Consider the following 12,399-nt stretch of genomic DNA (forward strand, 5'->3'; position numbering starts at 1 on the left):
AAGTTGCTCTTCTATCAGCTTGAATCAGTCGGCCCATTCTCCTCTGACCTCTAGCATCAACAAGGCATTTTCGCCCACAGGACTGCCGCATACTGGATGTTTTTCCCTTTTCACACCATTCTTTGTAAACCCTAGAAATGGTTGTGCGTGAAAATCCCAGTAACTGAGCAGATTGTGAAATACTCAGACCGGCCCGTCTGGCACCAACAACCATGCCACGCTCAAAATTGCTTAAATCACCTTTCTTTCCCATTCAGACATTCAGTTTGGAGTTCAGGAGATTGTCTTGACCAGGACCACACCCCTAAATGCATTGAAGCAACTGCCATGTGATTGGTTGGTTAGATAATTGCATTAATGAGCAATTGAACAGGTGTTCCTAATAATCCTTTAGGTGAGTGTATATATATATATATATAGTAATTGTGACTGTGTGTGGATCAGGACAGGCAGCAGAGCAGAGTGGAGATCCACTCAGGACCCTGACAGACCACTGGAGTGGTTGACATATTACTTTTGTATTATTATTTATTTATTTATTAGCAGACACCCTTATGGAGGGCGACTTACAAAATATAAGAGCATTATAAAAGTGCAATAATACAGTACAGATCAAAACACAATATAATTTCAAGTTGTGTTAGTGCTGATAGAGAGACATTACGACATATCTAGGTTTGGGCTCAAATTCTATTTTCAGTCATTCTGGGGGGATAATTAACCCAACTGAAAACCACGTCTTTGTTTTTTTTCTGGTGTCTGAAATACGTCACTCTTTTTGAGGAGGCTAAGAAGGAAGCCTGTCCCATAAAACTTACATGAATACTTCATAAATATACTCGGCAAAAAAAATAAACATCCTCTCGCTTTCAACTACTTTTATTTTCAGCAAACTTAACGTGTAAATATTTGTATGAACATAAAAAGATTCAACAAATAAGACATAAACTGAACAAGTTTCACAGACATGTGACTAACAGAAATGGAATAATGTGTCCCTGAACAAAGGTGGGGTCAAAATCACAGTCACAGTCAGTATCTGGTGTGGCCACCAGCTGCATTAAGTACTGCAGTGCATCTCCCCCTCATGGACTGCACCAAATTTGCCAGTTCTTGCTGTGAGATGTTACCCCCAAGGCACTTGCAAGTTCCCGGACATTTCTGGGGAGAATGGCCCTAGCCCTCACCTTCCGATCCAACAGGTCCCAGATGTGCTCAATGGATTGAGATCCGGGCTCTTCGCTGGCCATGGCAGAACACTGACATTCCTGTCTTGCAGGAAATCACGTCCAGTGAAGGTGGGTTTGTGCCCATAGGCAACATTGTTGCCGGTGATGTCTGGTAAGGACCTGCCTTACAGCAGGCCTACAAGCCCTCAGTCCAGCCTCTCTCAGCCTATTGCGTACAGTCTGAGCACTGATGGAGGGATTGTGCGTTCCTGGTGTAACTCAGGCAGTTGTTGTTGCCATACTGTACCTGTCCCGCAGGTGTGATATTCAGATGTACCGATCCTGTGTAGGTGGTGTTACACATAGTCTGCGACTGCAAGGACGATCAGCTGTCCTTCCTGTCTCCCTATAGCGCTGTCTTAGGCATCTCACAGTACGGACATTGCAATCTGCAGTCCTCATGTCTCCTTGCAGCATGCCTAAGGCACATTCACGCAGATGAGCAGGGACCCTGGGCATCTTTCATTTGGTATTTTTCAGAGTCGGTAGAAAGGTCTCTTTATTGTCCTAAGTTTTTATAACTGTGACCTTAATTTGCCTACCGTCTGTAAGCTGTTAGTGTCTTAATGACCGTTCCACAGGTGCATGTTCATTAATTTTATGGTTCATTGAACAAGCATGGAAAACATTGTTTAAACCCTTTACAATAAAGATCTGTAAAGTTATTTGGATTTTTACAAAATTATCTTTAAAATACATTGTCCTGAAAAAGGGACGTTTCTTTTTTTGCTGAGTATATGTGGAAGGAGCACCACCAGTCATAACAAACTGGATCTGTCATTCTCAGCCTGAATGTCTCTACACAGGCACATACACCCAAGTTTCTGACCCAAGATCTATGAGAAATAAGAAGAGTATCAAATGTTAGTTTTCTGGTGTCCCACTGAGTTGTGGTTTATTTTCCTTTGTAGATCAAGGCAGCCCTGGTCATGAATATTGTGAGTGCGGTGGCCGCAGGGATAGCGATAATCTGCTACTTCATTGGGATTGCGGTACACACTTCCATATGATAATTAATGACATAGGAGTAGGTTTCCTCATTGTTTTTCATACATTTCCTGCAGGTGTTGCAGGTCTCTGAATCATCAGTCACTGTATGAACTCTTTGTTGCACTATCACTCATGCACTATTTATCTCTCTCTCTCTCCTTCCTACTCTCTGTTGCTCCCTCTGAACACATTCATATTTTGACTTATAAAGCCCAACAATAGGCTCAGTTAAGCAGTTAATGGTTTAGATATACAAACATCCAGAAGGCCCAGTGGCTCTCCAGGACCAGGGTGGGCCAGTCCTGCTATCATTTTGTATTTTTTACTGATGTTCTTGAATGTTTCTGGTCTGCTAAGGAAAAGGAGATTACAGAGAATGAACCAGGAAGTCAAACAAAGTGCAAAAAAAAACTGAGCAATGCCCATTGCCAGTGGTGATGTCACTATAAACACATCTCTGTTTGGACTAGTGTTTCATTAAACTTGTTCTTTGTATTTTATTGTAATTATAGCCAGTTAGAATTTAGCTGGTCTTTGTTTGCTTTCACTTTAATATGCTTTGCGACATGCACTGTAAGTCATAAGTCATGAGTAGGGTTGTCTAATAATGAATAAGTAATAACAGGTGTTTATGTGTGTGTGAGTGTGTATTGGAGGACAATTGCTTTTTAGTCTCCCTTGTGATGCAGCACAGATGTTGAAGTGAGACAAATTCAGTAACTGGTGATTTCCAAATTGAGAAGAAAAGAGTGTGTGTGTGTGGGGGGGGGGGTTTGTTGATTCTAAATCAGGGGGGGAATTGATTTTTATTATTTTCTTTCTCAAGGGCCATATCAGCATTTTGTCATGGGTAATGTGTTTTTTCTCAATCCTGGAGTTCTGCATGGCTATCTATGTTTCAGTCTTCGGGTGCAAAGCAGAGTGCTGTGGCAGCCCTGAGGTGAGAAACGAGTTGCACAGACTCTTACTGTCCTGTACTGGTGGCTGGGCTCCGGCTGCTTATTACAAATGCAGGAGCACAAGTTGTACAATTGTCCAAGCATTGCTGAAACTTATTGGCCAATCACTGAATGTTTATTTAGACATTCCCATGTAACTGTTTTAATTGATTGATAGATTTTTAACATCTTTATCAAGTTACTAATTACAATTTGTATGGGCTCAAATTAGCACCATAAGTAACTAATTCAAATTAAAAAATATTGTGAATAAAAATAAAAATTGATGTTGAGATCAAAAATAAAATGATTGAAAGCAAAATGTATAGAATTGTAAACATTTTTTTTTTATATTAAAAGCAAACAAAAAAAACTTGAAAGCAAATAATGTTAAATCTAGAGCAAAACTCGAACTGATTGAGTCCATATCACTGACACGCTCGCCTGCAGTCCCTGTCTTTGGTTGCGATGCTGCGATCTTTGCTTTTGCCTCCAGATTCTTTGCTTTAGATTTTTTTCATTTATGAGTTTTGGCACTGTTTTGCTGTGAGGGCAGGGCTTACAGGGAGACGTGGATCATGGGTCTCCATTGGTCCAGTAGGTTTGAGTGACGGTTCTTCCTAACCCAATCAGTGATCAGCAACACATCTTTGACTTCACCGCTGATTGGACCCATAGACTGAGTGGGTGCAACTACATGGCTTCAGTAATTTAATTACAAATTTAATTATAAATAAAGCATGATTTTAATAAAAGTTGTGGACAACAATCGCTTTCTACATATTACATGTGTTTATTTTATACAGCCTTTATTCTCAGCTTTATCCATGGAGCCAGTAATTTTCTAGGTGACTGTGTGTGTGTGTGTGTGTGTGTGTGTGTATGTGTATATATATACATACAGTGAGGGGAAAAAAGTATTTGATCCCCTGCTGATTTTGTAAGTTTGCCCACTGACAAAGAAATGATCAGTCTATAATTTTAATGGTAGGTGTATTTTAACAGTGAGAGACAGAATAACAACAAATAAATCCAGAAAAACGCATTTCAAAAAAGTTATACATTGATTAGCATGTTAATGAGTGAAATAAGTATTTGACCCCTTCGACTTAGTACTTGGTGGCAAAACCCTTGTTGGCAATCACAGAGGTCAGACGTTTCTTGTAGTTGGCCACCAGGTTTGCACACATCTCAGGAGGGATTTTGTCCCACTCCTCTTTGCAGATCCTCTCCAAGTCATTAAAGTTTTGAGGCTGACATTTGGCAACTCGAACCTTCAGCTCCCTCCACAGATTTTCTATGGGATTGAGGTCTGGAGACTGGCTAGGCCACTCCAGGACCTTAATGTGCTTCTTCTTGAGCCACTCCTTTGTTGCCTTGGCTGTGTGTTTTGGGTCATTGTCATGCTGGAATACCCATCCACGACCCATTTTCAATGCCCTGGCTGAGGGAAGGAGGTTCTCACCCAAGATTTGACGTTACATGGCCCCGTCCATCGTCCCTGTGATGCGGTGCAGTTGTCCTGTCCCCTTAGCAGAAAAACACCCCCAAAGCATAATGTTTCCACCTCCATGTTGGACAGTGGGGATGATGTTCTTGGGGTCATTCCTCCTCCTCCAAACACGGCGAGTTGAGTTGATGCCAAAGAGCTCAATTTTGGTCTCATCTGACCACAACACTTTCACCTAGTTCTCCTCTGAATCATTCAGATGTTCATTGGCAAACTTCAGATGGGCCTGTACATGTGCTTTCTTGAGCAGGGGGACATTGCGGGCGCTGCAGGATTTCAGTCCTTCATGGCGTAGTGTGTTACCAATTGTTTTCTTGGTGACTATGGTCCCAGCTGCCTTGAGATCATTAACAAGATCCTCCCGTGTAGTTCTTGGCTGATTCCTCACCGTTCTCATGATCATTGAAACTCCACGAGGTGAGATCTTGCATGGAAACCCAGACCGAGGGAGACTGATAGTTATTTTGTGTTTCTTCCATTTGCGACTAATCGTACCAACTATTGTTACCTTCTCACCAAGCTGCTTGGCGATGGTCTTGTAGCCCATTCCAGCCTTGTGTAGGTCTACAATCTTGTCCCTGACATCCTTGGACAGCTCTTTGGTCTTGGCCATGGTGGAGAGTTTGGAATCTGATTTGTTTGATTCCTTCTGTGGACAGGTGTCTTTTATACAGGTAACGAGCTGAGATTTGGAGCACTCCCTTTAAGAGAGTGCTCCTAATCTCAGCTCGTTACCTGTATAAAAGACACCTGGGAGCCAGAAATCTTGCTGATTGATAGGGGATCAAATACTTATTTCCCTCATTAACATGCAAATCAATTTATAACTTTTTTGAAATGCGTTTTTCTGGATTTTTTTTGTTGTTATTCTGTCTCTCACTGTTAAAATACACCAACCATTAAAATTATAGACTGATCATTTCTTTGTCAGTGTGCAAACGTACAAAATCAGCAGGGGATCAAATACTTTTTTCCCTTACTGTAACTGTATTTTTGCACTTTGTTTTGGCACTTATGTTGTAAATCGCCCTGGATAAGGGCGTCTGCCAAGAAATAAAAATAATAGTAATAATAACAATACACCACTCTCAAGATTGCCTCATACAATGTAGGCAAAAGAGGAAGTTGTATTTCTGGGCAGTAGAGGCAGTCTTTTGTGGTGTCTCCTTCTTGACAGAGAGACTATTGTGTATGATTTCATTTGGAGTCAGATTAAGGTTATTGGATTAGTTTTAGTTCTGTTGATGATCACTGTGGAAGCCACTTTTCGGATTTCAGGATGTGGAACATTTCTGTGTCTTGTGCTGGTTGGATGTGGTTTGTTCCACTGCTCACTTCCTGTCCACACTTTCAGATAGTCAACATTTTATTACTGTAATAAATTATTTAGAGCTAGCTGGAATTATTTGTAGAGATCTGTAAATCATTTAAAGATATCTTGAAATATATGAAGATATCTTTAAATTAATTAAAGATATCTCTAAATGATCCAATGTGCCGTGTCCTTGATTGACAATTTTTCAGATGATGGACTAAAAATGACATGTCGGATCCAGTGGCAATGGCCTGTACCAGCTGAGCGTCTTCATCCTCTGTCATCATGGCTCCAGTGTGTTTTCTCCTCAGGTGCTGATGCATCATTGCCGTGCCCCCGTGCATGTGAGTTCAGCTTTGCACATGTTGCAGTAAACCTCTTTGATAAGTGTGCAATGTAAAGTGCTCCCATACTTTAGACGATTTACACAGCTTTCCATCTTTCAATGTTTTTTCAGTTTTTCAAGGGCTGCTTCGATTAATCGATTCATCGGGTCTATTCATCAACCAATTAATTCATCGACGATCAATATTTTCTCAATTTAATCGAGCAGGTTTTTTTTTTTTTCCTCCTTCATAATAATGACTGGTGATTATACAGTTAACACCGATAGCTCTTTAAATGCTGTGGTGTAATGGATGGCAAACAATCGAATAAAACTAGCACAAATTTACTATTTAAATGGAAATATGAACATAAAACATTAAAATGATTGGTATAAATAACATCAAAGCGCTTTAAAAAAATGAGACGTGTTTATTTGTATCAATCTGACTACAGTTGTAACTTGTAATGCTATACAATGTGTGTGTTTTTGAAGCACATGAAAGACTGTGGACTGTAGGTGAGGTAGAGATTGCGACTTCAACTTGATTTGCATGTATGCAGCTAACATGCTCTAGACATATTTAATACATGTATTTAGGAAAAGTCAAGAACGGGTCTGTACAGTGTATTCAGGAACACAGAGTAATCCAAATTAAATCAAACTGACTAGCCCTGTGATTCTCTATAGTGTTAAATTGTCGAATCACACGAGATCACATCACAAGAGCTACAGTACAGTATCTGCGCACAAACTGCAGGGTTACAGCTGCTAATAGGAAAACTACAGTCTAGCTTTGAATTTAGAAGGAAATCTTGAAGACAAAGTAAAGGTTTTCTGTTTCATTTGAAATAAATGCTTTTCTTAAAAGGGCAGTGTGTGCAGTTTAAAGTATCATTTGCGTGCAAACACCATTTGCTTTAGAAGGGAAGGAGAATCCTCTGCCATGTTGCGCATATACAGTAATTGTTTTTTGCATAATAATTATAATTATTTAGCACAGCTCTCAAGCATTGAGACCCCATCTCAAACTCTGAATCATTGTCGCTAAAAACTCATGCATAGTGCGGCCGATAAATAATCTGTGCACCCCCCACCGCCACACATTGTTGATAAAATCTCACCCTGATTTTAATAATATACATTTTCTATTTCATTTCTTTACCATTGCGTTAGGAATTGTTATAGGCTACTGTAATATCAATGCCTAGTATTTATTAAAGTATTACTGTGTAGCACAACCATTACACTTATTTTAATAAGTGCCCAATTAATCTACCGATTTAGACAACTAATGGCCATTGATCAACCAATCATTTTTTTTAATCGCCTGACAGCCCTAGTATTTTTTTTAGCTGCGCCACACTTAGACCCATCTAATTGACAATGAAATTCAATGCCAATGATTTTTAATTAATTATGTTATCAATTAGTTGTTGTAGCCCTAAATCATACACACTAGTAACTCTGTCAAGAAGGAGCAACCATAAAAGGATACCTCTACTGCCCAAAAAAAACCGTTTTCCCTTTTTCACTCCATTTCACCACCTTTAGAGTGGTGTATTGTGCAAAAGCAGACTGGGGACTTTCAGGACATCTGTGCATCTAGTCCATTTGAAACTCTGCATCGACTTTAAAGTGCAGTTTTTACTAGATCCAAGAAGAGACATCTTACCCTGGTAAGTGGTGTTTCTCAAAAGACACAGAGAGAGGAAAGTCTGAGCATAGGCTAATTTATTTTATTTCTTAATGAAGGTTTAAAAGAAAAGCATTTTTTAAATAAACGATATATATTGTGATATATTTGCAACATTGATGGAGCTGTCTGTCTTATCTCACTGAAGCGGAGAGGAAGCAGCAGGACTCTGACAGCATCGAGGGTGAGTTGTAAACAGCCGTGTGTGAAAGGCAGCTCTGAAGATGGCAGAAGAGCTCCTGCAGACATTCACACACAGACTCCAAGGCTCTTCCTCTAGAAACCCTCACTCCCCCTGCAGTGGCTGTGCAGGTGACTCGGTGTTCCCCTCTCTCCCCCTGTGCAGGTCCAGCCGGCTCTCTCTGTCACTCTGTATACTGCGGAGGGGGGGTCTTGGGAAAAGCGTCCTGCTCTGTGTCCGGTGCCAGCTGGTAGCCCGGGGGATTGCTGGGCTGTGTTGCTGGCTGAGAGTTAGCCCCATACTGTATGACAATCACAGGCTGAGGAATGGTGAGAGGGAGAGAATCACTGTGTGTTGAGAAGTGAAAATACAGCTCACTAGTAGGTTCTTGCCTTTGTAAATCATGCTTCAGTCATGTAAAACACAGTGCCCAGCACCAGAACTAAATTACTTAATAAAGAAAATGTATGTAGATTTGTGGAACTGGTGAAACAACTAATTTTAAAAATGTTATGTAGAAAAAGTAGATTGATATTAAAATTGATTAGAATTAGAATTTGGTTAAAGTGTTGCTTTTAACTAACTTTCAGACCAATTCTTCCCTTAACAAATTTGAATAAATATATATTCAAAAACTATAAATCAATCAAAATAACTAACAGACAAACATTCAGTTACATGGGCATGTCTAGGTAAACAGTCAGTGATTAGACTAATAAGTTTCAGCAAGGCTTGAACAGATGTACAACTTTTGCTCCTGCATTTGTTATATGCAGCCCAGCCACCAGTCCAGGATGGTACAGTCTGTGTTTCTCACCGCAGGGCTGCCATTGCACACAGCTTTGCACCCAAAGGCCGACACGGAGATGGCCACGCAGAACTCCAGGATCGAGGAAAACAGCATTACCCATGCCAAACTGCGTAAAATGTCCTGGAGAATGAAAATTACATAAGGGTGAAAAAGTGTATCATTATTTTATCACCAAATGCCCCACCCCCAACCACACACACATATATACACTCTTTTTTTTTTTCTTATAAGTTTGGAATTTCGGCTCACTTCCAACATCCACGCTGCCTCGCAAGGGCAACAAAGCAGTTGTCCACCAATAAACTCACACACACACACACACACACCTGTTTACTTATTCATGAGTAGACAACCCTATTCAGGGAAACTTATGACTTACAGTGCTCATAAAATATATACATGTCACAAAGCATATTAAAGCAAAAGCAAACAAAACCAAAGACAATCTAAATCCTAACTGGATGTAAATTGGTAAATTGGATGAAATACAAAATACAAGTTTAATGAAACACTAGTCTAAACGGAGATGTGTTCATAGTGACATCACCGCACGCAGTGGGCATTGTTCAGTTTTATTGCACTTCTCTGGACCTGCTGGGTGTTTTCTGTGTGACCTCCATTCCTGAGCAGGCCAGAAACATTCAACAGCAAGAAAAAACTATTATAGCAGGACTGGCCCACCCTGGTCCTGAAGGATCACTGTGGTTTCTGGATTTTGTTATATCTAAACCAACTAACTGCTTTATTGAGCATATTGTTGGGCTTTATTTCTCAAAATAAAGAGTAATAAAGAGTGGGACAAAAAGTGCAAGAGAGAGAGAGAGAGTGCAACAAAGAGTTCATACAGTGACATGATTCAGAGACCTGCTATACCTGCAGGATTATGGCTCTCAAGGAAGAGGGCTGATCACCCCTGAGTTAATGAAAAACAATGAGGAAACCTACTCCTGAATCATGAAAACGGAAGTGTGGTACCACAACCTCAGTCAAGTCGAAAAGTATCGCTATGCCTGCAGCCACCGCACTCACAATATTCATGGACATGGCTGCCTTCATCTGCAAAGGAAAATAAACCACAATGCAATGGGAAACCAGGAAACTGTAGCATTTGATACTCTTCTCATTTCTCATACATCTTGGGACAGAAACTTGGGTGTATGTGCCTGTGTAGAGACATTCAGGTTGAGAATGACAGATCCAGTTTGTTATGACTGGTGGTGCTCATTCCATATATTTGGAATTATTATTTTTTGATAAGTTATTAATTGAAGTTTTGTGGGACAATCTTCCTTCTTAGCTTCCTGAAAAAGAGGGAGGCATTTCAGATACCAGGATAAACAAAGGTGTGGTTTTCAATTTTTTCCCCCACAGAATGACTGAAAATCTCAGGCCGGTCTGTACTCACGAGACAGATGTTATTTTTCTTCCTCTTCTCCCCCGCAATACTCACAGCCCCAGAGACAATATACTAGAGGGTGAGAGAGAGAGAGAGAGAGAGAGAGAGATGAAATGGCAAAAGGCACTAGCATGTAGAGTCAGGTGTGCGCAGTGTCTGCCTGTGACTGCACTGCCAGGTATGGACAGTGAGAGTCAGCTGTGGCTCCAGAGGCTACAGTCAGCTGAACAAACTGCCTGAGACTATCGCCGATAAAAAGATGACCTGAACCGCTGGCTCCTCTTCATGCTGTCGTGTCATCAGTCCTGTAGAGAATAGTTTTGACACTACAAGTAGGGCACACAACATACTGACAGCTTGAATCACAACTCCTGCTGTTTCAATCTGTTGATTTCACATTGAAAAAAATGACTTACTATTAGCCCTGTCCAAAATGGGAGCCCAATGACATCTGCTATAAACCTGTCTTGCAGGGTTACCACTCCTAAACCGATAGAGAAAAGGCCGATCATGATCTGGACCACCTGCTAGTGCAGAGAGAGGGGAAGAGGGCAGAGAGGAAGTGCTCAGAGCTACAACATGAGACAAATACGTGCACTTTCAATGGTAAGTATAGGTAAATATGGCTGGCGTGGTTTGTGACTACACAGACACAGTGAGCTCTCACCCCCAGGGCTGTGGGCTCTCCTTTCACAAAGCGCTTCAGAGCTGCATCCCTTGGGGAGGTGAAGCCCTGTGGCAGCCCTGACTGTTGAGCACCAATGGGCACAGCGCCCGGACCCTGTGGGCACATCTGTGTGACGATCACCACGCCCCCGTTAGTGGGAACAGAGGTTAACATCTTCAACAGCTGGTCAGGGCTTCCTGGGTGAGAGAGAGTGACAGAGAAAAAGTTTATAGACTTAAAAGATTGGTTTTGACATAAGTGTCTGGCATGTTTGCTAGTCTGCTTTTGCTAATGCACTACCAGTTTAAACAGGAATTCCAGACTGCTTTGAAAGCAAGCAGCTGCTCTGACTGTGTTCCAGTTACGCAAGAGCACTTCTATGAACAGGGGTTTTGTAAATACATAGTAAACACCAGTCTCTCCAGCTCCTTTAGAACTACGTTTTCTCTCCTCCTCCTTTACAATTACTTTACTCCTTAAGTACAGTTTAGCATATATAAAACACAATAGAAATCAAGCAAATTGAGCCACACTAAACTACTTCTACATCCTAACACCAAAACTGGCAATATTAAAACATAATACATAACAACAATAGTAGTAGTAATAATAAGTAAACTTTTTTAATTGTTCTGGTTCAGATACAAAGATGTTCTTTTTGTACAAAAAGCAATAAAGACACGACGGTTAGAAACATAAATGTGGGATTTCTGCAAAAGGAGAGATGAATTACTCACAACAACCACGTTTTCAATGCGTAATAAAACTGCTCCAGGGAAAGTCAACGTTCGTTTCTGTCTTTACCACCCGGACGATCCAACCCACCGTGCAGTGGTGGTCGCAGGTCCTACTCCATGCAGGGGTTTACCGGGGGTCGAGCCCCGTGGACCGAGCCAGCAAAGAGGCCCTTGTGGCTTGGGGAAAATGTGTCACCAAGTATCCTGTATCTGTGTCGTCTCTGCTCTGGTTGCGCAGCCCTGTGTCCGTGTCAGACTCGCTCCCGACCCTCCGCGGCTCTGCCCATCCCTCCTTCACTGACGTCACTGAAGAGGGAGAGTCCTGGCAACAGGGCAGCTCTAGAGACAGCAGCAGCAGAATTCCCCATGACCCCCAAACACATCTCAAATACATCAGAGAAATCAGACAATATAAACAAACGAGGGAGTCACTGAATATCACATAACGCAATGATAATTATCAGAAAATATAGACAAACGAGGGAGTGACTGGATATAATACAACATCTAATATAACCCTCTTTCTACAGTATTTTATTTTTTGCTAATTTTGATTGTCCCCCACAGTCAGTTCAAAAGCCAACGTCTGCTAGCTAATGTCGTT

At 41.2% G+C, this 12,399-nt stretch overlaps 1 protein-coding gene across 6 annotated transcripts; it reads right to left on the reverse strand.

The window, feature by feature from the left end:
- Positions 1–8,024: 8,024 nt before the first annotated feature.
- On the reverse strand, positions 8,025–12,074 carry LOC136767676 (membrane-spanning 4-domains subfamily A member 4D). 6 transcript variants are annotated; one of them, XM_066721614.1, is made up of 7 exons: positions 11,884–12,071; positions 11,059–11,255; positions 10,808–10,918; positions 10,401–10,463; positions 9,941–10,051; positions 9,002–9,115; positions 8,025–8,503 (listed from the first exon to the last, which is right to left on the reverse strand). In XM_066721614.1, the coding sequence occupies exons 2-7, from the start codon at positions 11,230–11,232 to the stop codon at positions 8,369–8,371; spliced, it is 708 nt and encodes a 235-aa protein (XP_066577711.1). In that variant the 5' UTR covers positions 11,233–11,255; positions 11,884–12,071; the 3' UTR covers positions 8,025–8,368. The 6 variants fall into 6 exon arrangements, with proteins under 6 accessions (XP_066577711.1, XP_066577709.1, XP_066577712.1 ...); XM_066721612.1 differs by having other exon boundaries at positions 11,796–12,071; XM_066721615.1 differs by having other exon boundaries at positions 10,808–10,915; positions 11,796–12,069.
- Positions 12,075–12,399: the final 325 nt, after the last annotated feature.

Source organism: Amia ocellicauda, chromosome 14 (assembly GCF_036373705.1).
Source record: "Amia ocellicauda isolate fAmiCal2 chromosome 14, fAmiCal2.hap1, whole genome shotgun sequence".
NCBI classification, from domain to species: domain Eukaryota; kingdom Metazoa; phylum Chordata; class Actinopteri; order Amiiformes; family Amiidae; genus Amia; species Amia ocellicauda.

Bases quoted from the DNA above. Each gene is read 5' to 3' on its own strand.
- LOC136767676 (XM_066721614.1), bottom strand. From the start codon at position 11,232: ATGTTAACCTCTGTTCCCACTAACGGGGGCGTGGTGATCGTCACACAG. The intron at 10,919-11,058 runs GTGAGAGCTCAC...TCTCTGCACTAG, and splicing joins GAGAGCCCACAGCCCTGGGG to CAGGTGGTCCAGATCATGAT. The intron at 8,504-9,001 runs GTGAGAAACACA...ACCATTCCTCAG, and splicing joins TGTGCAATGGCAGCCCTGCG to CCTGTGATTGTCATACAGTA.